The 26626-nt window shown below is 35.9% G+C and overlaps 1 protein-coding gene across 5 annotated transcripts in view; it reads right to left on the reverse strand.

Moving 5' to 3' along the window:
* SCLT1 (sodium channel and clathrin linker 1) overlaps nucleotides 1-26626 on the reverse strand; it is a 220230-nt gene that overhangs the window by 91707 nt on the left and 101897 nt on the right. For all 5 annotated transcript variants that reach the window (XR_006964243.1, XM_047090653.1, XM_047090652.1 and 2 more), the window contains 3 exons: nucleotides 16634-16725; nucleotides 6454-6631; nucleotides 2086-2184 (listed from right to left, as the gene is read on the reverse strand). Coding sequence is in view for 4 of the 5 variants with exons in the window: in XM_047090653.1 (XP_046946609.1) it covers nucleotides 2086-2184; nucleotides 6454-6631; nucleotides 16634-16725 (369 nt within the window). In the remaining variant the exon portion in view is untranslated. The remainder of the gene's footprint in view (nucleotides 1-2085; nucleotides 2185-6453; nucleotides 6632-16633; nucleotides 16726-26626) is intronic.

Raw genomic sequence — 26626 nt, forward strand, 5'->3', positions numbered from 1 at the left:
GAGGAACATCACTTATGCAAAAAAGCTGCAGAGACATTATGAGAATAAAAAAAAACCCGATGGTAGGTTATAACAAAAAACTAAAGAAGACCAACGAACCATAGCGATATTAAAAAAGGAGAAAAGTCTACCGAAAACTGACAGCTAATAAATGTATAAAAATGATATAATCATTTGTAATCACTGCTTGTAACATTTACTTCAGGCAAAGATTATTAATGGATGCTAAGACCACTGGATGATAACTTTTGGTAGAGAGCATAACTGTACAGTCTTCAAGTATCTCCCCCAGTTATTTATAAAGTTTACAAATGGAGAGTTCTGGTCTTACCACCATAACCATGTCGTCAAGCTTAGCTTCAACTAATGCACAACCTGACATTATAGCTTCCTGACGTGATGAAGTGGAAGATACACATTATCACTCTGCCAGAAATGATCTGAATCGAATCAAAAAGAAATGATTACAAGAATCCATATGTGGAATATTCTGGATTCTACACAGGATTCTTTGTCATACACAGAGGAAGACAGAGGACTGGGTTACATTGAGGGAGACTACAGAGACATAGTAGTCAAATGCAATGATATATAAATTTGGGTTGGATCCTGAATTTAAAAAAACAAAAAGCCATAGCCCGCATTGGGCTCCACATACAGCGTGGGGCCTGCTTGGGGCTCTCTCTCCCCCTCTCTCTCTGCCCCTTCCCTGTTTGCATTCTCTTGCTCTCATAATAAATAAATAAACTTTAAAAAACAAAACAAAAAAACCCAAAACCAAAAAAAGCTGTAAAGGATATTTTAGGAAAATATGAGTGTAGATTAAAAATAATACTGATTTTTTTTTTAAGGTATGGTAATAGCAGTATGATTGTGTAGTAAAATGTCCTTTCTCAGGGAGAAAAAATGCCAAGATATTTAGGAGTGAAGTGTCATGATGTCTGCAGTCCATGTCCAAATGTCTGGCAAAAAGAGTGCGTATGTATATAAAGACAGATGGAGTGTGTGTGGCAAGACATTAAGAATTATCTGGCTAAAGGGTAAATAAGTGTTCACTGAACAACGTTTAACCTTTTTATGGGTTTGAAAGTTTCTAAAAATAAAAAAAATATACAATTAATGGGAAACAATTATTCACAGTGATTGAGGGTAGAGCTCAAGAATCAACAGACTTGTATTTACATCTAGTTCTGCTACTTCATAGAGGCGGAACCCTAAGCAACCTAAGTATTTTGGTTTTAAAAATGTTTTTTTTTTTTTTCATTTTTAAAATGGGTTTTTGTCGTTTCTTCCTCCACAATTCATGTTATACTTTCGAACTTTACCACCCCAACTATGAACTGATCCATACCCATACCAGAGAAAAGGCAACTAGATATAGGTCATCCTTGTCTCTTTATATGAACGTAAACCTACATTGCTCAGACAATTTCAACTTCCATAAGCCTTACAATACAAACCAACAAACAACTCATTAATTAACACAAAAAATCAGATTTAGTCTTGATAACAGACTTGAAAATAACAACATAATTCACAAATTGTATACGTGCCAGCATTATGTGATCAAAATAATGCTGGGCTTAGTACAGCAGGAGAAGGTACAGGTGTAAGTTCTGGCTTTAATTAGTATGTAACTTTGAGGGAGTCAATAATCTCTTGGAAGCTTCAGTTTCTTTACCAGTAAAATAAGAGGTCACACCAGATTTCTCCAGTCTTAAGCTGCTCTAAGATACTGCAAGCCAACAGGTTTTTTTCCTCTTAACTTCTTATGCATTCTAAGTTTCTTTCTGAGGCTTCCTTTTAATTTTACACTTCAGGTGTGTTAATCTTCACTATATTCCTAGCCTAACACCCCCTCCCCCCCAAATTCTTCTACTCCCACCCAGGCCCATACTAGCTACAATGGTAGGGACTGCTTTCCTGAGATAATTTTTATTTGAAATTTAGCACAATTGATGCAATTAGCTGATAGTTAATTAGTTATGTCCATCAGGCAAAAACTTAGGTAATATTTAGTTGTAAGTTGTGAAATTCTGTAAACTTTTGAATTTTAAATACTTTTGAAGTTTAAAAACTACTTACTTCCTTCCTGGTTCTTAGGGTAACATCTTGCACAAGCCGAGACACTGTTTCTTTCATTTTCTCTATATCTTCTTCTTTTTGCTTCTCCTCAAGTAGAGCCTTCAAAAAAATAATCACAATGTCATTATAGATCACACCATTATTAATAAAGGTAACATAATAAATGGTTAAAAATCTATCCAATAATCACTTTGTGGAAAGCAAACATCTTATGCTAAACTTCTGGGACATCTCCACTTGGAATCTTGCCTAATCTGTTATTTTCCCTCACCTTCTCACCTGGCTTTATCCTAAAAATTTATTATTTTCCTCTGGTATTTATTTCGGCCAGGGCCATCACTCTTCTAACCCCTAGAAATCTTAGAGTTATTTTTCAATTTTCCTTTTCCTTTACTCCCTATACAAAATAAGTCATCAAGTCTAGGTATTAAAGTCTTGGAAAAAAATCTCTTGGACTTCCCCTTCTTTCCATTATTTGATATTATTCAAATTATGTCCCTTGTCACCTCATTCCTTGATGTTTCTATCTATCCAATCATTTTCATCTCCCAATTAAAAAATATTCTTATAATCCTAGTTCTGTTGTCACACTCCCATTTCTCTGCTTCTCTCTGGAGTAAAACTCTAAATTCTGCACTTGCTCATCTCCAATACTTTTTCTTACACCAACTCCAATCAGGCTTTCAACCATCCATTGTCTCCATATTAATAACCTGTGAGTCAATTCTGAGTAACTATCTTATCTGATCTGTCAGCAGCACTTGAGATAACTGATTACTCTCTTTTCTTTGTTTTATTTTCTTTATTCAGCTTTTAGAACACCACAGTATGGGTTTTCCTCCTAACTCACTGATCACTCCTTTTCAGTCTGCATTGCTGTTTCTTCCTCTTCTTCTAAACCTCTTTAAAAATTGCACTATCCATCAGAGGGGAGATGGGTGGAGGGATGGGTGAAATAGGCTATAGGGATTAAGAAGTGCACTTGCGATGAGCACTGGTAATATCTGGAATCGCTGAATCACTATGTTGCACACCTGAAACTAATATCACACTGTATGTTAACTATACTGAAATAAAAAAAAAATTGATTACCCAAGACTTAAGTCCTTAATCCTTCATTTCCATCTATCCTTTTATGGTTTAATTCAGTATCATGGTTTTAAATATCATTTATATGCTGATAACTCCCAAATTTATACCTCTAGACCAAATATCTTTCTGAGCCTGGAAGTGCTCCAATTCTAGGCATGATTGAATCTTTTTTTTTTTATCATCATATAATAAGTGGCCCTGTGTTTTGACTGTACTATTTTCCAAAGATTCTATACACATTCCCACCTGTTTTTTTTCAATTGTTTAATAAATTTCCTGCTGTTTAAATAGGTAAGCTAGTAAGAGGTACAGCTGGTTTTTTGTTTTTGTTTTTGTTTTTTTTTAGGTAGAATTAACAATAAGGTGTTATATTAGCTTCAGGTGCACAATAGAATGATTCAACAGTTCTATACATTACTCAGTGTTCACCATTAAGTGTACTTTTAATCCCCTTTACCTATTTGCTCCATCTCCCTACCCACCTGCCCTCTCTCAACCACCAGTTTGTTCTCCATATTTAAGAGTCTGTTTCTTTTTTTAATCATTTTGTTTTTTAAATTCCACATGAGTGAAATCATATGGTATTGTCTTTCCTCTGACTTATTTCACTAGTATTATACCTTCTAGATCCATCTGTGTTGTTACAAATGCTAAGAATTTGTTCTTTTTATGGCTGATTAATGTTCCATTGTATATATATACAGCCCATCCATTCTTTTTTTAACTTAAATTCAAGTTAGTTAACATATAGTGTAGTAGTGGTTTCAGAATTTAGTGATTCATCACTTTCATATAACACTCAGTGCTCATCCCAACAAGTGCCCTCCTTAATGCCCATCACCCATGCAGCCCATCCCCCACCCAACAACCCTCCAGCACCCTGTTTTTCTGTATTAAAGAGTTTCTTATGATTTGCCTCCCTGTTTTAATCTTATTTTTCTTTCCCTTCTCCTATGTTCATCTGTTGTTTCTTAAATACCACATGAGTGAAATCATATCCTATCTGTCTGTCTTTGACTGACTTATTTCACTTAGTATAATACACTCTAGTTCCATCCATGTCATTGCAAATGGATTTCATTCCTTTTGATTGCCAAGTAATACTCCGTTGTATATATATACCACCTCTTCCTTATCCATTCATCAGTTGACGGACATTTGGGCTCTTTTCATAATTTGGCTATTATTGATAGCACTGCTATAAATTATTGATAGCACTGCTATAAACATTGGGGTGCATGTGTCCCTTCAAATCAGCATTTTTGTATCCTTTGGATATATACTTAATAATGCAATTGCCGGGTTGTAGGGTAGTTCTATTTTGAATTTTTTGAGGAACCTCCATACTGCTTTCCTGAGTAGCTGTACCAATTTGCATTCCCACCAACAGTAAAAAAAGTGTTCCCCTTTCTCTGCATCCTCACCAACATCTGTTGTTGCCTGAGTTGTTGATTTTAGCTATTCTTACAACACCAAATCTTCTTTATCCATTCATACATGGATGGGCACTTGGACTGCTTCCATATTCTGGTTATTGTAAATAATGCAGTAACAGCTGTTATGATGTAACCACTTTGTGTGGGAAAATAAGACAATGAGGAAATAGAGAAGCATCATAAGAGAACTATAACACGCTGTGTTCCATGTCTGTTTGTGTGATCAGTTGAGAGAACCCCTGGCTTTGGAATAAGCAACTGAAGGTTGCTTAAACTGAAGGTGGGATTCCTCTAACAATTAAACAATGAGTCAGGAGGGAGCTTAATATACAGCCATAACCAGTCTCTTTAAGGGTCTGTTGACTTTGGACCTGAGTGAGAAGATTTGAGGGATAGGCAATGAGTATTGTCACTACTTCTCTGTCCATTGTTGTTTACAAAAAATGTTCATCTTTAGTGACCTGATGTTAACAATGCTCATATGACTAGGCTTCAGAGGGGAAAGATACGTAATTTTGTCCTGCTCTTAACTGTTCTAGCTAACTTAGAGTTAAGAGCAATTCCCAAGAATATTATGTGTATGTTGTGCCTTTCAACCATCCTAAGAGACAGTATGCAAATCACAGATGGGATTATTAGCAGAAAGGCATGACAAGCATTTTGCATTCCCAGTTTAAATAAGGGTATTATTTCTTTTTTATTTATTACCTTCTTAATATGTGATTTATATCACTGGTTTTGTTTTTATTTTTTTTTTCAACGTTTTTTAATTTATTTTTGGGACAGAGAGAGACAGAGCATGAACGGGGGAGGGGCAGAGAGAGAGGGAGACACAGAATCGGAAACAGGCTCCAGGCTCTGAGCCATCAGCCCAGAGCCCGACTCGGGGCTAGAACTCACGGACCGCGAGATCGTGACCTGGCTGAAGTCGGACGCTTAACCGACTGCGCCACCCAGGCGCCCCTTACTGGTTTTGTTTTAATAGCCTTCTTGGAAAACTTCTATCATGTTAAGAGGAAATATAAATAAAGTATTTCCTGTGTACTCCCTGTATTTCCCAGTAGAGTATTATGCAAATGTTAGGTATTCAATAAATGTTGGTTAAATGAAGTAATGATTTAATGATCTCTACATAAAGGAGGCAACAACATCAAAACCAAATCCATCCACCTGGTGACTTCTATAAACTATACGCCATTTATATGGAAGTGATAAAACAAAAAAATATGATATGTGATACACAGGAATCACAATTGTTAGAGGGTTAAAAAAAGAACAGTGGCATGAAGGTTCCAGTTAATAAATCGTTACAGCTAAATTTAATTCCTGTCAACTAAGCTTCTGCTCTATTAGAGTAATTATGTAGGTGACGAAGGGGAAATCAAGATGAGTAAGATTGATCTGATTCAACCGAATAAAATATAGTGTATTGTAGTAAAGTGCTATAATAGCTTTTTTAAAGTATGAGACTATAGGGGATGAAGATTATTCACATAAGGATTGGAGACATAAAGTCTGATATAAAAGTTTTGAGAGGGTTGACATTTTATCATCTTTTTAAAAAAATTTTATCATTTCATTTCATTTCATTTCAGCAATCTCTACACCCAACATGGGGTTCAAATTCATGCTCTTCCAACTGAGTCAGCCGGGCATCCCTATTTTATCATATTTTGTGGTTAAGTCTTACCATGAAGAATACAGTATGTCTATCAATGCAGAGCACAGCAATATTATTTTCATATGTTTATTCTGTAGTTACCGATTTCCTTATTATTAGGTCACATGGAGGAATTTTCAGTATTATATTATTTGTAAACATGTTTACTAGTTTTCTTACCTGATTTTTTTGAAGGTTAGCTTCTTCTAAGAGCTGCATGCTATTTCTGGCTCTTACAATAGCTTCATATTTTTCATTTTCTAATTCATTGCACTTTGCTTGTAATTCTCTGGTCTGTTTTTCCAAATGTGTTTTTTGTGCTCTTAATTGAGTGGCTTCTTGCATTGCTACACAGAGTCTAAAAGTCAATAATCACATTGTGAAAGTTAAATATCTTTAAAGGGAAGAAGGAAAATAGGAGATTTAGTGAGCATCTAGTATAGAACAAACACTATTCTGGTTACTTTCATATGTATTTTCCATTTGATCTGCACAAAAGTTTTGTAAAGTAGGTTTCATTATTTCCATCTTAAAGAACAACAGACCCAGAGAGATTAAGCATGTGATTAAGTCCATATGGCTAATGAGCTGTAGTGCTGAGAATGAGCCTAGATACTGATTCTAATTATGTTATACTTTTTACAGTATCACATTACATTATATAATCACAAGACAATGTTTTAAAGCAAATCCTTAAAGAATAAGTTGTTGTTTCTATTTATATTGTCTTCTAAAAATTTTCTTTTTTTGCTTGGCTCCCTTTTCCCACTCTCTACCCAATTTAATGTTAATTTACTAATGTATATCTTTAAATATTTTTCTCTGTGTTCATAAAATTGTATACACATATATATGCATGTATACACATAGATAAGCATGCAAAGTACATATACATCGGTCCATAGGTATTTAAACATAATTTTTTTGTGTTATAAAAATTAAGATCATAGGGTGCCTGGGTGGCTCAGTCAGTTAAGCACTGATTTCATTTTAGGTCATGATCTCACAGTTTGTGAGATCAAGCCACAAGTTGGTCTCTGTGCTGACAGCATGGAACCTGCTTGGGATTCTTTCTCCCCCTCTTTCTCTGCTCTCTTTCTCTCTCTCTCTCAAAATAAACATTAAAAAAAATTAAGATCATAATATACACCCTTTTCTGCACTTGCTTTTATCATTCAATATCTTACAGAAATCACCTCAAGCAATACATCCCAAAGCTCTTTCTTTTCCTGGTATGATGGATGGAACTTCATTTCACTATTAATTTGTATTTCCCTGAATACTGGAGAGCTTAAGCACATTTTTAGTTTGTTAGCTATGTGAATTGTCCTCTTTGAACTTCCTCTTCATATCTTCTGCCAATTTTTTTTTTCTGATGGGTTATTTGCTTATTCCTTTATATGAACTCTTTTAATATTAAAATATAAATGCTCAGATTGTTCTGTATGCTACAAATATTTTTCCAAATCTACTTTTTTGGTTGTTGCTGCCTACTGACTATTTAGGAAATTTTCACTACACTAAAAATGTTCACTTTAATACAGCTAAATTTGGCTTTATCTTTCAGCTTCCAGGATTCATTTTTTAATAAAGACTATCTCCCTCATTAATACATTGCTAATGTAATTTCATAGATTTCCTCAAAAGATTGCTATGTCTTTAATATTTTTTTTTTAATTTTTTTTTATTTTTTTTAAATTTTTTTTTTCAACGTTTATTTATTTTTGGGACAGAGAGAGACAGAGCATGAACGGGGGAGGGGCAGAGAGTGAGGGCGACACAGAATCGGAAACAGGCTCCAGGCTCTGAGCCATCAGCCCAGAGCCTGACGCGGGGCTCGAACTCACGGACCGCGAGATCGTGACCTGGCTGAAGTCGGACGCTTAACCGACTGCGCCACCCAGGCGCCCCTGTCTTTTAATATTTTTAACCAGTATATCTTAATGCATCTGGAGTTTACTTCTGAATGTGTTGTAAGAGAGGAGTCCAATTTAACTTTTTTTCAGATGATGGCCAGTTGTATGAATACCATTAGTAACTGATGAAGTAAAATTATCCCTTTAACATACTAAAATATGCAAATATAATGATTTACTTTTGGATTATCATGTCTCCTTGATCTATTGGCCTATTCTATACCCAAATCATATCAATTTGATTATGACTTTATAATAGGTTCTGATACATTGTTGTTGCTGTTGTTTGGTATATCTGCTTCATTCATTTTTTTAAACTTTTTAAAAAATGTGTATTTATTTTTGAGAGAGAGAGAGAGAAATGCAAGTGGGGGAAGGGACAGAGAGAGAGGGAGATACAGAATCTCAAGCAGATTCCAGGCTCCGAGCCATCAGCATAAAGCCTGACACGGGGCTCGAACTCATGGACCATGAGATCATGACCTGAGCCAAAGTGAAACACTTAATGGACTGAGCCACTTAGGCGCCCCTCTGCTTCATTCTGAATGAAGTGAGATAAGGTCTACTACCATTTTAGTCAGGGTTCTTAGCTGCAGTAGTAGAAGCCAACTCTAATTTACGCAGAAAAAAGGTTTATTAAAAAAGATATTGGTAAGTTCACAGACTTACTGGGAGAGCTGGAAAATCAAGTTTGAAGCTTTGTAGCAAGAAACATGCCTAAAACTTCACCACAGGATTAGTTGATTCTCTCTTAAAGAACTATAATCTGGGGAATTACCCAAACATGGAAGGGAGATAAGATGCAGATGGCCCAAAATAATGATCATAACTATATTTTATCAAATCACCCTTTCATCAAATTTCCTAGCTTTTGCACCACATATTTAGCTATCCTATTACTTACTACACATAAGGTTATTAATGTATCTTTTTCAATATGGTGCTATTTTTCATTATATAAAGTCTCTCTTTGTTCTGTTTGCTGCTTTTTACCATGAAACCATACCTAGTATAATAGTAAGACTCACTCCTCCTTTCTTTTTTGTTTATAGTTGATAATATGCTCCACTAAAACCTTTACTTTTTTATATTTATTTATGACAGAGAGAGAGAGGGAGAGAGACAGAATCTGAAGCAGGCTCCACACCCAGTGTGGAGCCCAATGTGGGGCTCGATTTCACAACTGTGAGATCATAACCTGAGCGTAAATCAAGAGTTGGACGCTTAACCTACTGAGCTACCCAGGCGCTGCTAAAACCTTTATTTTAAATTTAAAATAAATCATCTTTCTTTCCTTGAAATCTTTGTTCTAATTCATTTATCCTTTGTTTTAGGTATTTTCTAATATAACATATTACTGGGCCTTACTTTTTAATCAAAATTTGCAAGTCTCTGCCTTTTAATTGAATTCAGTCCTCTCATATTTTAATGTGATGATTTATATATATGACGTTATTCATTCTATTTCACTTAAAAAATTTTTTTTAATGTTTATTTATTATTGAAAGACAGAGAGACACAGAGTGTGAGCAGGAGAAGGGTAGAGAGAGGTAGAATCCGAAGCAGGCTCCAGGCTCCGAGCTGTCAGCACAGAGCCCAACGCAGGGCTCGAACTCACAAACTGCGAGATCATGACCTGAGCTGAAGTTGGTCACCCAACCAACTGAGCCACCCAGGCGCCCCCATTCTATTTCACTTTAGTTAAAGCATTGGTGGTAGAAGATGAAGCAGTCCCTATCTCTCCCAAAGAGGTATAGGGCACATGGCACTTTACTAGCATTATTAGTTGAGCCATTTGCTTTACCATGGCATCCTCAGGGTCAAGCAGAGCAAGTAACTCATGAAAGGCATATGCCAACTTCATCTCTTAAAAGCAAGCTTTGTTTAGGACTGTGTGCATTCCAATCCTCAGACAAGTCTCTCTGACGCTCACTTCCAGGCTTCACTAACACTCATGTCAGAAAAAGCCTTGCAAACAAAAGATTCACATGCATTCAACAGTCTAGCAGCCCCAGCAACCACTTGGGTCTGTAAAGTCAGACTGGTGTTAGGAGTCAAGTGGAATTACACTAAAGCAGATTCAGATAATCAGTTTCAAAATATATAGGTTTTCACAATTTTATAACATAAAAGGTGTATTACTACTATTCTTACTCTAATAAAAGTGCTTCTACACGCTCTATAGCCAAATCTTGCAAGAATCCTGTCAACTTACTAAAATTGGGTCCAATTCCATCTTTGTAATAATGGTAACAACAAGGATAATAGCAAAAACTTGTAATAACATTCTTTGTGCTATGTACTTTATGTTAAAGAAAACATAATCCTCAATATCTTCAACAATGCTGTGAGATAGGTTACATCATTAACTTATGAGATAGGATATAAAGTTATAGTACATAAAAGATAGGAGATAGGTTATATCATTACAATTATCTTATAGATGAAGAAACAGAAGTACAGAGAGTAATCAACATGCCCAGGGTTATTTATCTAGTTACTGGTGAAGCTGGAGTTTGAACTTAGTCTAGGTCCAGAGCCAGTGTTCCTAGTAAATATACTATACTGCCAAATAGAAACTTCCACTTAAATGGTACAGATCCAACCCACAGATCTATGTATCTATAACTACACAGCAGGGGCGGTCATTTCAACTAAAGTTGGGGATCAGAAGACATACCAAAACCCACGGTATTGAGTGAAAGTTTGAATATTGAACATCATTACTTCCAGACTCCTTCTTCAACTTTGGAATACACTTACACTTGTGCATTTCTACTCAGCCCACAGCAGAAGATTAATGAATCCTACCTTGGGAAAACTGGCTCAAGAAAGATTCTCATATATGGGGACTGCCTAAGGAAAAAGCCAGCTTACTGACTAAACATAATAAAGTCTGGCAGATCCCAACCCACCTATACACACTTAGCTTCCTATCTGCTTTCTGGGGTCTTACTCTTTATTTATTTTTAACTGAAACATATTTGATATACAACTCTGTATTAGTTTCAAGTATACAACATAATGATTTGGTATTTTTTTACATTGCAAAATGTTCACTGTAGTAAATTTAGTTAATATATATCACCACATACAGCTATAATTTTTTCTCATGAAAACTTTTAAGATCTATTCTCTTAGCAACTTTCAAATATACAATACAGTATTATTATCAATAATCACCATGTTGTACATTACATCCTATGATTTATTTCTTTTATAACTGGAAATTTGTATCTTTTGACCATCATCTCCCATTCCATCCCCTACCCCCTCCCCGGAAAACACCAGTCTGTTCTCTATCTATGAGTTTGGTGTTTAACGATATGGAATGCTTCACAGATCCGCATGTGGGCCATCCTAATTTTCTCTGTATTCCAATTTTTAGTATATGTGCTGCTCAAATACTTTGGTGTCTTACTATTAAATATCAATGGATAGAAAGGATCACCAAGCATTTGAAGAAAGACAGATGGGCAAACAGAACAAAAGGAATGTAGAGAGAACACAGATAATGCAGATAGCAGAAGAAAACCTTATACGATACATATTTAATACACTGAACTAAGATATATATTAAATAAGAATAAGCTACTACAGAAAAAGAAACAAAATAAGAAATGGCTCTTTAAAATAAAATTTATGATAACTAAAATATTCAACAGATGGGGCACTTGGGTGGATCAGTTGGTTATGTGTCCAAATCTTGGTTTCAGCTCAGGTCATGATCTCACAGTTCCTGAGTTTGAGCCCTGCACCAGGCTCTGTGCTGACAGCATGGAGTCTGCTTGGGATTCTCTCTCTCCCTCTCTCCCTGCCCCTCCCCTGCTTGCTCATGCACGCTCTCTCTCTCTCTCTCAAAATAAATTAATTAAAAGAAAAAAGTCAACAGATGGCTAGTTAGAAGAAAATTTAAGGAAACCTCCAAGAAAGGAGAAAATCAATGAAGGAATGGAAAATCAGGGAGAAAAGATAGAAAAATTAGGTAATCAATCCGTAAGGTCCAATATGAAACTCATATTAAGTTCAAGAAAAAAGAACAGAGGAAAAAAATGAATAAAACCGTCAAATGAAAATTCCTTGAACCGAAGGACATGAATTTCTAGACTGAAGTGTTCCCAGTAAGATGAATGAAAAGGGATTCTCACTGAATGTGCACACTGCAATTTTAGAACACTGATTGTGGTGGTGGGGGTGGTAGATGATCCTAAAAGTCTTCAGAGGGAAAAGAAGAGTCAAAGAGAAAATATTGGAATTTTGAATGACATAGGAATTTTTTCCCTACATCCAAAGGCTAGATAATATAAGGCAAATGTCAACATTCTAAGAATAAGTGATTTAAAACCTTGCATTTCCAACCTATGATTCATTACTCAAGGAACTATCAAATACCTTTGAAGCAGGATAAAAATATTTCTAAATAAGCAACATCTTAATAAATGTATCCCATGTATCTTCAGGAAGCTGATGAATCCATCAAATGGATATTTGGTGGTATCCATCAAAATGAGGGGGAGTTAAGAAAGAAAGCAGCATTCATGGGGATGCAAAAGACAGGCTTCAATATAGGAATGGCAAGAAGGAAATCGCAGGACCTAGTGAATTAAAGTTTTAAAATGAGAGCTTGCATCAGTCCTAGTGAACAGTTTGAAGCAGAGGATGGAGGACACCAATGGATTTCTTTAAGAAAAGGATGTAATGGCAATGACCTCATGTGGTTGACCAGATTGAGAGTCATTTTAGAGCTTTGATAGAATATTTAGCCAAGAATGAGTATAAAGTACATAGAAAACTTACTATGTGAATAAATGAGATAATTAACAAGAATGTATTTTTCATTATAATGCTTGTGGTACTATACGATTTTGAAACAATGCATATATATTTTCCTGATAAAAATAAAATTAAAAATGAATAAAGCCAATTTATAACTAACATATAAAAACCACCTTACAGAAATAATATAATTAAATAATTTTATTTGGTCAATATTAAAAAAATACTCAGATTAGTTTGAAAACATTTCATAATAAACCAAAGAGCTATAATTGTGGGAAAGATTTAAGACTTTTATTCTTTGTAACACTGAAGACTGCTTTATTCTTTGTGACAGTTTATTAGACTTTATTCTACCTTGTTCTATTTCATTAAGGCCATTAAAACAATTAAGATCCAAAAACCATTTTTTTACTGTTCAGAATTCTCATCATTTGTTAGTCTAATAAGTAGACTAGTTCTCCTCCAAATACTTGTTCATTCTATTAAATCCTAAATCTTATACAAGGTAAAGGTTGAAAGTGAAAAGAATTGTGAGTTTTCTAGAAAGAAGTTAACTTTACTCTGAAAGAAGGGGAAGATTTGAGAAAGTAAAATAATAAGCATGGTGCTAGGTTCCCTATATATTCTTATCTCATTTAATCCTAAAGAAACTACAGCTAAGTGAGGTTGGTTAACTCCTCCAAGGTACAAAGACAGAATACACTACAACCAGAAATCAAAGCAACTTTGCCTCTAAATCTCAAAATCTTTCTCCTCCAACAATTTATATTCCTGTCGCCAAATAGCCTCACTTTGAAAATATCATCAAATCAATCTTCATAAAATATTAATTTCATCATGTAATCCTGACTCAAGAATCTGTAATACACCACATGAAATCCAAATTTGACTATCTCCAAGGCCCTCCATATTTTATCCAACATATTCACTAATTTCCAATGCATGGCCTTCTATTCTACTTAAAATCGAGACCATATTTCAACATCTTTAATTAAAGAATTTATGTATTCTATTATGCTTAAAGTAGGGATAGAAAATAAAAAGCTGAACAATGATTGGAACGAAATTCACTTTCCACCAGTCACATAACTGAAGGTATTGTAGTCCTATTTGCATATTCTCATTTTAAAAGAAACATCAAATTGGGGCGCCTGGGTGGCGCAGTCGGTTAAGCGTCCGACTTCAGCCAGGTCACGATCTCGCGGTCCGTGAGTTCGAGCCCCGCGTCGGGCTCTGGGCTGATGGCTCAGAGCCTGGAGCCTGTTTCCGACTCTGTGTCTCCCTCTCTCTCTGCCCCTCCCCCGTTCATGCTCTGTCTCTCTCTGTCCCAAAAATAAATAAACGTTGAAAAAAAAAAAAAAAGAAACATCAAATTTAAAAATATGAAGAGGTAACTTAGAGCAATTCAACTCATTTAACTTCTGCCTTATTCAAGCTGAGCATATACAAACCAGCAAAATATTTCCCAGAGAGAATTGTCATTCTCTGGAGGTAATTAATTCCCAGGATCCATGAATCATCTAAAAAGGGGAATGGAGGGGATCCTTTCTTTGAAAGACAAAGGAACTGGCTTAATGCTTCTCAGATGTTTGTGGCATTTGAAAGAATCACAAAGAATAATTTTAAAAATAAATAATAATTTTAATAATGCCAAAAAGCATTTATTGAGGCAAAAATGTCTTTGATTTTGTGGAACAAAGATGACCATTAAAAAGCTTATCTTTTTTTTTTTTTTTAAAGTTTGTTTATTTATTTTGAGAGAGAGAGAAAGAGAGAATATCCCAAGCAGGATCCATACTGTCAGCACAGAGCCCAACATGGAGCTTGATCTCAAAAACTGTGAGACGACCTGAGCTGAAGTCAACAGTCAGACGTTTAACTGACTGAGTCACCCAGGCGCCCCCAAAACATAGCTTTTCTAACTGCAAGTTCCATTAAATAAGATACATTTACACCTAAAACATACTAGCTAAATATTGTTTAGAAACACATATCAAATATACTAATAACTTTGCTTTCTCCTACGTAAAATACAAGAGATCTTTAAAGTTTAAAATATATAATTGTTTTTATTCTAACAGTAATATTAGTTTAATAGCTCTAAAAGGAAGCCAATGTAACAATTTCCTTTTCAGAGGTGGCTAGCTGAATATTGGACTTTAAAAAATATCCTCAGATTTTCTTATATAGGCAGTGATCTCTTCTTACAGAGCTATTTGGTTAGATCATATTATAGCTTTATATTAAAAGCAAAACAAAATAAAACAAGAGTAACAAAAAACCACAAACTCTCAACATTAAAAAGACAACTAAAAGCACTGCTGAATGAAAAAAAAAATGAAAAAAAAAAACCCCAAAACCTAGGTTCTTTATGATTCAATGCTATCAGAATCAAAAGGAATTGATACTCACTATTCAGTTAACTGTCTCAAGTCTCTAGCATTTTTCATAGCATAGAATAGCCACTAAGATAACAGAAATGAAAATCTACAATCACAAATTTTTTTCTCTAAGGTTAACACAAAGAAGTTCAGGAAAGCAGCAGTACAATAAATCAATCAACTGCTGAAAAGTTTAGATAACTGAAAAACAAAAACCCAAGACCCTCGTACATAAAATTATAACTCCTTTCATCACAAGTTAGTAGTTAAAATCAATTAGTTCTCAACCTGCTATGAGAAAATAATATTTTTATTACTATTTTGAAGCACAGGAAACAGAAGGTTAAGTATACTAATTTTTCTTCTGAACAAACAATAAATTAGCCATGGACTAGAATGGAGATCTTGATTTTTTTTTTAATTTTTTTTTAATGTTTATTTATTTTTGAGACAGAGAGAGACAGAGCATGAGCAGGGGAGGGGCAGAGACAAAGGGAGGCACAGAAGCTGAAGGAGGCTCCAAGCTCTGAGCTGTCAGCACAGAGCCCGACGCGGGGCTCGAACTCACGAACTGTGAGATCATGACCTGAGCCGAAGTCGGACGCTTAACCGACTGAGCCACCCAGGTGCCCCAAGGAGATCTTGATTTTTAATGTGCTCACGTTAGCAGGCTATTTATGAGATTCCAATCAGAGTAGATTTTTCATTTATAAACCATAAAGTGAATTTATGGGCTGTGGTCACTATATCTTTAATAGATTACAAATGACAATTTTCAAGTCTCTTAAGGAAATAGATAGCAATTAAAAACAACCTACAGATACATTTAAAAAGTAGTCTAGACCTTCAACGACAACTGAAATTACTCCTCCAGAAGGTTCCAGGGCAAACATCTATAATGATTTCTTGGGTATTTTTTTTTCTCTTGTGTGTCTACTTAGTAAGTAGGTTCTACCAATTAGTTTTTCTATATAATTTTTACCCAACTTTTTCTGCTTTAAGATGGAAAGAACATTTTTCATTTGGGGATTCACTTAACTTGGCAATGATTGACTGGGGAAAGGGTAAGACAGAAATGGTCTTTGAATATACATTCAAATATACCAATATTTTGAACATGATTTTTTAAAATAAATAATGTCCAGTGAATCAGATTTCAAACTTACAAGTATAGTTTGTTTAGCACTATAAAATATATATTCTAGAAAATATCATAAACTGAAATTCTAATGTGGAATACCTTTTGAAGGTAACAGAGAAAGCTAGATGTATTTAACAATTTACCTTGTTTCTAATTGTTTTATACTAGATTGTAATTGCTGTAAACGCCTATCTGATGCTTCCTCTCTTCCCTGGGCAGACAACATATCCTCCTCCTAGAAAATAAAGAAATTGAATCCTGAGTATATGAAAATATAATACATCATTATATAGCATAAAGAAAAGAATTCAGTCTATAAAGGTATTATACTTCTAGAATTTATTATGTAAGTTTAAAGAAAGGATAACAGGGGCACCTGAGTGGTTCAGTTGGTTAAGAGACTGACTTTCAGCTCAGGTCATGATCTTGCAGTTCACGAGTTCAGCCCCATGTTGGGCTTTGTGCTGACAGCTCAAGGCCTGGAGCCTGTTTCAGATTCAGATTCTCTCTCTGCCCCTCCCCCACTCATGCTGTCTCTTAAAAATAAACATTAAAGAAGAAACATTACTAAACATTTAAATATGAGAGCTGTCCATGAAATATGTTTCACTAAAAAAATTCTGTAGCATAGTATTTATGGTATGACTCATTTTACATTAAACAAAATTTAAGTATATGTGTGCGTACACACACACACACACACACACACACACACACACACACACACACACAGAAAAAAGGTCTTTACGCTATAAATAATCTGTTACCAGTTATTACTTCCTAGGGATTTGACTGCAAGGTAATTTTGTATATCTCTTTATTGCATATTTTGTATATAAATTGTGCTTTTCTTTGTGTATTTCTATGGTATTTGCATTTTTATGAATAGCATGCACTACCCTTATAACTAGAAAAACAATAAAGTTGAATTTTTAAACAAGTAAAAAAGAAAACCAGCAATAACAGTTTAGAAACAAATCACACATATACTAAATAAAAAAGGGGGAAGAGACCTATTAATTTTATATTAGAAAAACAGTAATCAAAAGTCATTATAAGTTTCACCAATATTTCAATCTACTTCTATAGTGTAAGTCTAACAAAACACAGCACGAACTGTATGTAGATAATCAGCCTTTAGAATATGCTCTTTTAACGTGGTTATACAGCATCCTGTTATAATCACAGGATATTTCTTCTCTGACATAGCAACATTCTGAAATAAATCGGTTTGATTGGCACCACCTTAAAAAAAAACCCTTGTTGATATTTCCTTGTCTTCTGTTGTATTAAACATTTTTTACATACCATTTTAATTCTATTGGCTTTTAGCTGTATCTCTTTAAATTATTTTTTAGTACTTGCTCTAGAGATTATAACATGCATCTTTATCTTATCCCAATTTATTCAGAGTTAATGTTTAACTCATAAAAAACATTTGAACCTTGCAGGAATGTATTTATTTCCATGTATCATCCTAGTCTTTAGTGCCATTGTTATATTACAACTGTGTACTTTATAAACCCATCACATATACTGCTCAATTCTGCTTTAAAGCAGTCAATTTTTTAAAAGTATTAGAGAAAAGAAAAATATGTCCATATATTTTCTCATATTTATAATTATTATTGCTCTTATTTTCTCCCTATATCTGAGTTGCCATCTGGTGTCATTTCCTTTTAGCATAAAGAATTACCCATCATCATGCTTTGAAGAATAGCTCTGCTAGTGACGAGTTCTCTGTTTTGTTTATCTAAAAATGCTTTTATTTTCCCTTTATTTTTCAAAGCACAGTTTCACTTGACACAGGATTCGTAGACAGCATTTTTTTTCCTCTAGCACTTCACATACTCTTCCAATGTTCTCTGCTTCCAACATTGTTCTTTTTATTACTATATTTTAAAATTTATAACCAAGTTAGTTAACATATAGTGTAATAATGATTTCAGGAATAGAATTCATTGATTCATCACTTACATATAACAGCCAGTGCTCAACCCAACACATGTCCTTAATGCCTCTCACCCATTTAGCCCATCCCCCCACCCAGCACCCCTCCAGCAACCCTGTTCATCCTCCATATTTAAGAGTCTCTTATGGTTTGTCTCCCTCTCTGTTGTTGTTGTATTTTTGCTTTCCTTCCCTTATGTTCATCTGTTTTGTACCTTAAATTCCATGTATGAGTGAAGTCATATGATATTTGTCTTTCTCTGACTGATTTCCCTTAGAATAATATACTCTAGTTCCGTCCAAGTTGATGTAAATGGCAAGATTTCATTCTTTTTGGTCACTGAGAAATATTCCATTGTCTATAGATACCATATCTTCTTTACCCATCATCAGTCGATGCATATTTCGGTTCTTTCCATACTTTGGCTATTGTCGATAGTGCTGCTGTAAACATTGGGGTGCATGTGCCCCTTCGAATCAGTATTTTTGTGTCCTTTGGATACAGATACCTAGTAGTGCAATTGCTGGGTTGTAGGGTAGTTCTATTTTTAACTTTTTGAGGAACCTGCATACTGTTTCCCAGAGGGGCTGCACCAGTTTGCATTCCCACCAGCAGTGCAAAAGGGTTCCTCTTTCTCCACATCGTCGCCAACATCTGTTGTGGCCTGAATTGTTAACTTTAGCCATTCTGACAGGTGTGAGGTGGTATCTCATTGTGGTTTTGATTTGTGTTTTCCTGTTAATGAGTGATGCTGAGCATCTTTTCATGTGTCTGTTAGCCATCTGGATGTCTTTTTTGGGAAAGTGCCTGTTCGTGTCTTTTGTCCATTTCTTCACTGGATTGTTTGTTTTCTGGGTGTTGAGTTTGAGAAGTTCTTTATAGATTTTGGATACTAACCCTTTATCTGATATGCCCTTTGCAAATATCTTCTCCCATTCTGTTGGCTGCCTTTTAGTTTTGCTGATTGTTCCCTTCACTGTGCAGAAGCTTTTTACCTTGATGAGGTCCCAATACTTCATTTTGCTTTTGTTTCCCTTGCCTCCAGAGACATGTCAAGTAAAAAGTTGCTGTGGCCAAGGTCAAAGAGGTTGTTACCTGTTTTCTCCTCTAGGATTTTGATGGCTTCCTATCTCACGTTTAGGTCTTTTGTCCGTTTTGAATTTATTTTTGTGTGTGGTGTAAGAAAGTGGTCTCGGTTCATTCTTCTGCATGTGGCTGTCCAGTTTTCCCAACAGCACTTGCTGAAGAGACTGTCTTTTTTCCATTGGATACTCCTTCCTGCTTTGTCAAAGATTAGTTGGCCATATGTTTGTGGATCCATCTCTGGGTTCTGGGTTCTGTTCCATTGATCTGTGTGTCTGTTTTTGTGCCAGTACCACAGTCTTGATGATTAACAGCTTTGTGAAATAGCTTGAAGTCTGGAAATGTGACGCCTCCAGCTTTGGTTTCCTTTTTCAGGATTGCTTTGCCTATTTGAGGTCTTTTCTGATTCCATACAAATTTTAGGATTGTTTGTTCTACCACTGGGAAGAATGCTGGTGTGATTTTGATAGTGATTACATTGCACGTGTAGATTGCTTAGACAGAATCAACATTTTAACAATATTTGTTCTTCCAATCCATGAGCGTGGAATGTTTTTCCACTGTTCTGTGTCTTCTTCCATTTCTTCCATAACCTCTCCATAGTTTTCTGTGTATAGATTTTTCACCTCTTTGATTAGGTTTATTCCTAGGTATTTTATGGTTTTTCGTGCAATTGTAAATGGGATCGATCCCTTGACTTCTTGTTCTGCTGCTTCATGCAAGCAATTTCCGTACATTGAATTTATATACTGGGACTTTGCTGAATTCCTGGCTCAGTTCTAGCAGTTTTTTGGTGGAGTCTTTTGGGTTTTCCACATAGAGTATCATACTGTCTATGAAGAGTGAAATTTGACTTCCTCCCTGCCTATTTGGATGCCTTTTATTATTTTGCGTTGTCTAACTGCTGAGGCTAGGACTTCCAACACTATATTAAATAACAGTGGTGAGAGTGGACATCCTTGTCGTGTTCCTGACCTTAGGGGAAAGTCTCAGTTTTTCCCAACTGAGGATGATATTAGCAGTGGGTTTTTCATATATGGCTTTTATGATCTTGAAGTATGATCCTTAAATCCCTACTTTGAGGGTTTTTATCAAAAAATGAGGCTGTATTTTGTCAAATAGTTTTTTTTTTTTGCACTATTGAGAGGATCATGTGTTTCCTATCCTTTGTTTTATTAATATGATTTAGCACAATGACTGATCTGCAGATTTTGAACCAGCCCTGGATCCCAGGAATAAATCCCAGTGATCGTAGTGAATGATTCTTTTAATGTGTTGTTGGATCCAGTTGACTAGTATCTTGTTGAGAATTTTTGCATCCACGTTCATCAGAGGAATTGGCCTGTAGTTCTCCTTTTTAGTGGGGTCTTTATCTGGTTTTGGAATCAAGGTAATTCTGGCCTTGTGGAAGGAGTTTGGAAGTTTTCCTTCCATTTCTATATTTTGGAGCAGGTTTAAAACAATCAGTGTTAACTCTTCTTTAAATGTTTGGTAGAATTCCCCTGGAAAGCCATCCAGCCCAAGACTATTTGTTGGGAGATTTTTAATTACTGATTTCATTTCTTTACTGGTTATGGGTCTGTTCAAATCTTCTATTTCTTCCTGTTTCAGTTTTGGTAGGTATAGGTTTGTAGGACTTTGTCCATTTCTTCCAGATTGACCAGTTTGTTGGCATATAATTGCTCATAATAGTCTCATATTATTGTATTTCTGTGGTGTTGGTTGTGATCTCTCCTCTTTCATTCATGATTTTATTTACTTGGGTCCTTTGCTTTTTCATTTTGATCGATCTGGTTAGGGTTTTATCAATTTTGTGATTCTTTCAAAGAATCAGCTCCTGGTTTCACTGATCTGTTCTACTGTTTCTTTGATTTTGATATCACTGATTTCTGCTCTAACCTTTATTATTTTTCTTCTTCTGCTGGTTTTGGGTTTTATTTGCAGTTCTTTTTCCAGGTCTTTAAGGTGTAAGGTTAGGCTGTGTATTTGAGACCTTCCTTCCTTTTAGGAAGGCCTGGATTATCCCTCTTATGACTGCCTTTCCTGCAATCCAGGGCTTTTGTGTTTTCATTTTTATTGGCCTCCAAATACTTTTTAATTTCCTCTTTATTTCTTGGTTAACCCATTCATTCTGTAGTTGGATTTCTCTAATCTCCATGTATGCGTGGTCTTTCCAAATTTTTTCTTGTGGTTGATTTCAAGTTTTATAGCGTTGTGGTCTGAAAATATGCAAGGTATGATCTTGATCTTTTTGAACTTGTTGAGGGCTGATTTGTGCTCTACTATGTGATCTAGTTTGGAGAATATTCCATGTGCACTCGAGAGTAATGTGTATTCTGCTGATTTAGGATGAATTATTCTGAATATATCTGTTAAGTCCATCTGGTCCAGTCATTCAAAGCCATTGTCTCTTTGTTGATTTTCTGCTTAGATGATCTGTCCATCATTGTAAGTGGGGTGTTGAAGTCCCCTACAATTTATGGTATTATTATCAATGAGTTTCTTTATGTTTGTGATTAACTGAGTTATATATTTGGGTGCTTTCACCTTTGGAGCATAAATGTTTACAACTGTTAGATCTTCTTGGTGGATAGACCTCTTATGATATAAAGCTCTTCTTCATCTCTTTGTTACAGTCTTTATTTTAAAATCTAGTTTGTCTAAGTATGGCTACTCCAGCTTTCTTTTGGTGACCATTAGCATGACAGATGGTTCACCATCCCCACTTTCAATCTGTATTGAAATATACATGTGTCTTGTTTTCTTATCTATATAGATGTGTCTTGTTTTCTTATCCATTCTGATACCCTACGTCTTTTGATTGAAGCATTTAGTCCATTGACATTAAGAGTGAGTACAAAAAGATATGAATTTGGTGCCATTACGTTTCCTGTGAAGTTGGGAGTTTCTGGTGATACTCTCTGATCCTTTGTAGTCTTTGTTGCTTTTGATCTTTTTTGTTTTGGTTCATCTTTTCTCCACTCAAAGACTCCCTCTTAAAATTTAGTGGTTTAGTGGTCACAAACTCCTTCAGTTTTTGTCTGGGAAACTCTTTATCCCTCCTTCTATTTTGAATGATGGCCTTTCTGGATAAAGATTTCTTGGCTGCATAATTTTCTGATTCAGCATATTGAATATATCCTGCCACTCCTTTCTGGCCTGCCAAGTTTCTGTGGATAGGTCTGCTGTGAATCTAATCTGTCTTCCCTTATAGGCTAACGACTTTTTTTCCCTCTCTGCTTTCATAATTCTTTCCTTGTCTGTTTATCTTATGAATTTGACTAAGATATGCCTTGGTGATGATTGGTTTCTGTTGACTCTAATGGGAGTTTTTTGTGCTTCTTGGATTTTGATGTCTATGTCCTATCCCAGATTAGGCAAGTTTTCCACTGTAATGTGCTCACATAACCCTCTGTCCCTTTTCTCTCTCTTCACCTTCTGGGACTCCTATGATTTGGATGTTATTCCTTTTTAATAAGTCACTAAATTCTCGAGGTCCTGCATTGTTCTCTCTTGCCTTTGTTCCCCTCTATTTTTCTCCTTCATTATTCTCCATAATTCTGTCTTCTGTATCACTGATTTGCTGCTCTGCTTGTCCATCCTTGCCACTGTGGCATCCATTAGAGACTGCATCTTTGTTGTAGCATTTTTAATTTCATCCTGACTAGATTTTACATATTTTTTCCCCCATAGATAGGATTCAATGCTTTTTAACCCCCAGCTAGCCTTCCTGTTATTGTGGTTCTAAATTCTAGTTCAGACATCTTGCTTATATCTGTATTGATTAAGCCCCGGGCTGTCATTTTTTCCTGTTCTTTCTTTTGTGGTGAATTCCTTCATTTGGTCATTTTGGAGGAAGAAAAAATTAATGAAATAAAAAATAAAAATTAAAAAATTAAAAACAAAACAAAAAGTTAAATAAAGGAAGCTAAATCCTAGGTATGTTTGGTCTGCTTCTGGAAAGAAGCGTGATAGACTATAGAAAAAAAAGGAAAGAGAGAAAAAAAAAGGTAAGATAAAATTTAGAAATTAAAAAAATGTAAATAAAATAGAAGAAAATGAAATAAAGTGAAATAGAAAATTTACAATAAAAAATTAAAATTTTTAAGAAAAAATAAAATAAAAATAAAATTTTCTCTTACTGTATGCGAGAAAAGGAAAAGGAGGAAAAAAACAAAGAAAAAAACCAATTTAAACAAAGACAGAAGAAAACAAGTATATGAACCAGCAAACAGAATGAAACCTGAATGAAGTTACATCCAGTTTCCTCTAGAACTATGAAACACTCTATAAAGCATTCAGAGACTTGTGCTGGTCTTCTAGGGGATGTGTTGGGAGGGCACAGCTGGGCGGGGCTTAGTGTAACGGCTCCATTCTCCACTAGGTGGCGCCGCTTAACTTAATGGGGTGGATCAGTGTGGCTAGTATGCACACATGCATGTATACAGGAATGGTGGAAATGGCTTCACCTAGCTTCCTAGTCTGGCACAGGAACTCTGCATTCTAACCAACCTATGATCAAGTACCCCTCCTTTGTCTTAGGTCTCTGTCTACTCTGCGCCTTTATCCTGTCTGTGTCCAAATTGTCAGCCTGCCAGGCAGCACCTCCCTCCATGGTTTTATCGCAGACATGGCTGTGTTTTAAAATCCCTCACTTCAGAGAACCCTGGGGCTTGGACCTGCTTCAACTCTCAGGCAGGGTCTCACTGATCAATGGCTGGGCACCAGCTTACCTGAGAAAACGATTGTGTTATTGCGCAGCAGGAGAGGTTCTGAGATGGTGGCAATTCAAACACACAGCTGGTACCAGGTTTCACTGCACTCTGGTGTCTGTCTCAATACCAGCAAAGGTGGCTGCTCTCCGGGGTCCGCTGGGACCTTTGCCTGTGGGGAGGCTGTATGGACCCTACCTAATGCTCTCCAAGCAGGGAACCACTTCGCTCCGTGTAGCACATGGACTCCTCAGACCCCATTGCCTTCTTCTGGGGATTTGCTCTTTTTCCTCACCAGACCACCACCCAGCACTGGGCTCTGGAATTTCAGACTTTGTGCTCTAATGTTTATAGAATCCTAATGGTATTGAAACCCTCTCCTTTCTCCCCATAAGTCATTTTGGGGAACAGATTTCTTATTCAGCCCCTTGTGAGAGTTTTCACTCTTTGTCTTTCTCTCCAGCTACTTTCAGGGGGAGTACTTTTCCTGCGCTCTCCCTAGGCGCCACACTCTCCCCTGCCTTTCCCTGTCCTCTGCAAAAACCGCTTCCTACCCTTCGTGGCTGTTCTTTCCCTCAGTCTACCCCTCCACACCACATACCTGTCGAGTTCTGTGGCTCCAGTTAGGCAGATTGTTGTGTTAAACCTCAGTTTCCTAGATGTGCAAAATGGCTTGGTGGTGATGTATTTGCGTTTCACCCTCGAGACAAGATGAGAGCTTCCATGCTACTCTGCCATCTTGAACTCCTTCTGCTTCCACATTTCTTAATTAGAAGGCAGCCATTACTCTTATCACTGTTCCCATGTTCATGCCATTTTTCTGTTGCTGCTTTCAAGTTTTAGCTTTATAACTGGTTGTCAGCGTTGTCATGATGTGTCTAGAAGTAATTTTCTTTGTGTTTATCTTACCTGTTTACCACCAAATTTTGGAAGTTTTCAGCTATTATTTCTTTAGATATCTTTTCTGTTTCCCTCCCTTCCACAATTCCAATTACATTCTTGTTGGCTTGCTTCATATTTTCACATAGATCTCTGAGGACTTGTTCACTTTTCTTCCACGTTTTAAATTCTGTTTTTTGGACAGGAAAATTTATGTTGATCTTTCTTCAAGTTCATTGCTTATTTCTTCTGCTTTTCCCAATCTATTCTTGAACCATCTAATAAAATTTTTATTTTGGTTGTTATACTTTTGATCTCCGGAATGTCTTTCTTTTTTTTTTTTTTAAGCTTATTTATTTTGAGAGAGACAGAGACAGCATGAGTCAGGGAGAGGCGGAAGGAGAGGGAGACAGAGAATCCCAAGCAGGTGTAGAGCCTGATGCGGGGCTCGGACTCATGAAACCATGAGATCATGACCTGAGCCAAAACCAAGAATTGGATGCTTAACCAAGTGAGCCATCCTGGCACCCCTAAACTCCAAGATTTCTATTTTTACAATTATTTTCTATTTCTCAGTAAAAAAATCTCTTTCTGCTCCTTCACTGAAACCTTATTTTACTGTAATTTAATTCTTTGAACACATTTATAACAGATTATTTGAAGTCTTTGCCTGCTGAATCTAAGAGCTGGGGCTGCTAAGAGTGAGTTTCTATGGACTGTTTCCCCGACCCCAACTCTGTCAGTCACACTTTCCTGTCAAAGAAGTTTTGGTTGAAAACTGGATAATATGGATAATACACTGGATTCTATTTTGTTGAACATTACTGGCTTTTTTGTGAGTAGGCAATTATCTTGCTTAGGTGCAAACTCTGAAATGTTTCCCCTACGGTAGGAGCAGCTGCCAACTCTGATCACTTATTTCTTTCCACTGTTTGTTTTTGAACTAGGCTTCCTAGAAATTCTCCTGTACCTGCCTAATATGAGGATCTGTCAAGTTTGGGCAGAGGAAGGACTCATTCTCTTCATGATTTTGTTGCTATTATAGATTCCTCTGTAATTTCTAGCTGCTCTGGGCTCTGTCTTTTGATACTTCAAACATTAAGTCTTCAGCTTTCTGTTGCCTGAACAGCACACATTTCAGGAATGCACTCAATTACAGAAAGCAGCAAACTCAAATATCTTGTTCCATACAGCTCTATCTTTCAAGATTAGATTGCTTTCAGGTCTACTGCCTACTTCTTCACTGGACTCCCTCTCCCACTCCACTATGCATAGTTTGGCTGTTAGACACGGATTTGGTCAGAGTCTGTACTCAGAATTTAGGTGTCTCTCTTTTTTGTGTTTCTTTTGCTGCTAATAATTTTTCTTCAAATTTTCAACTGCTTTTCCAGCCTTAAACATTGATTTTGGCCATTTTAAGTCCATATAAACCTGTTGTTTTCTCAAGTCACAACTATGGGGATTGGTGAAACTCTCAGGTCAGAAATTAAAAAACTTATAATTCACACCTC

The sequence above is a fragment of the Lynx rufus genome, unplaced genomic scaffold, assembly GCF_022079265.1.
Source record: "Lynx rufus isolate CCGP_SWC_20201006 ecotype Redwood Valley unplaced genomic scaffold, mLynRuf1.p SCAF_3, whole genome shotgun sequence".
Classification (NCBI taxonomy): Eukaryota; Metazoa; Chordata; class Mammalia; order Carnivora; family Felidae; genus Lynx; species Lynx rufus.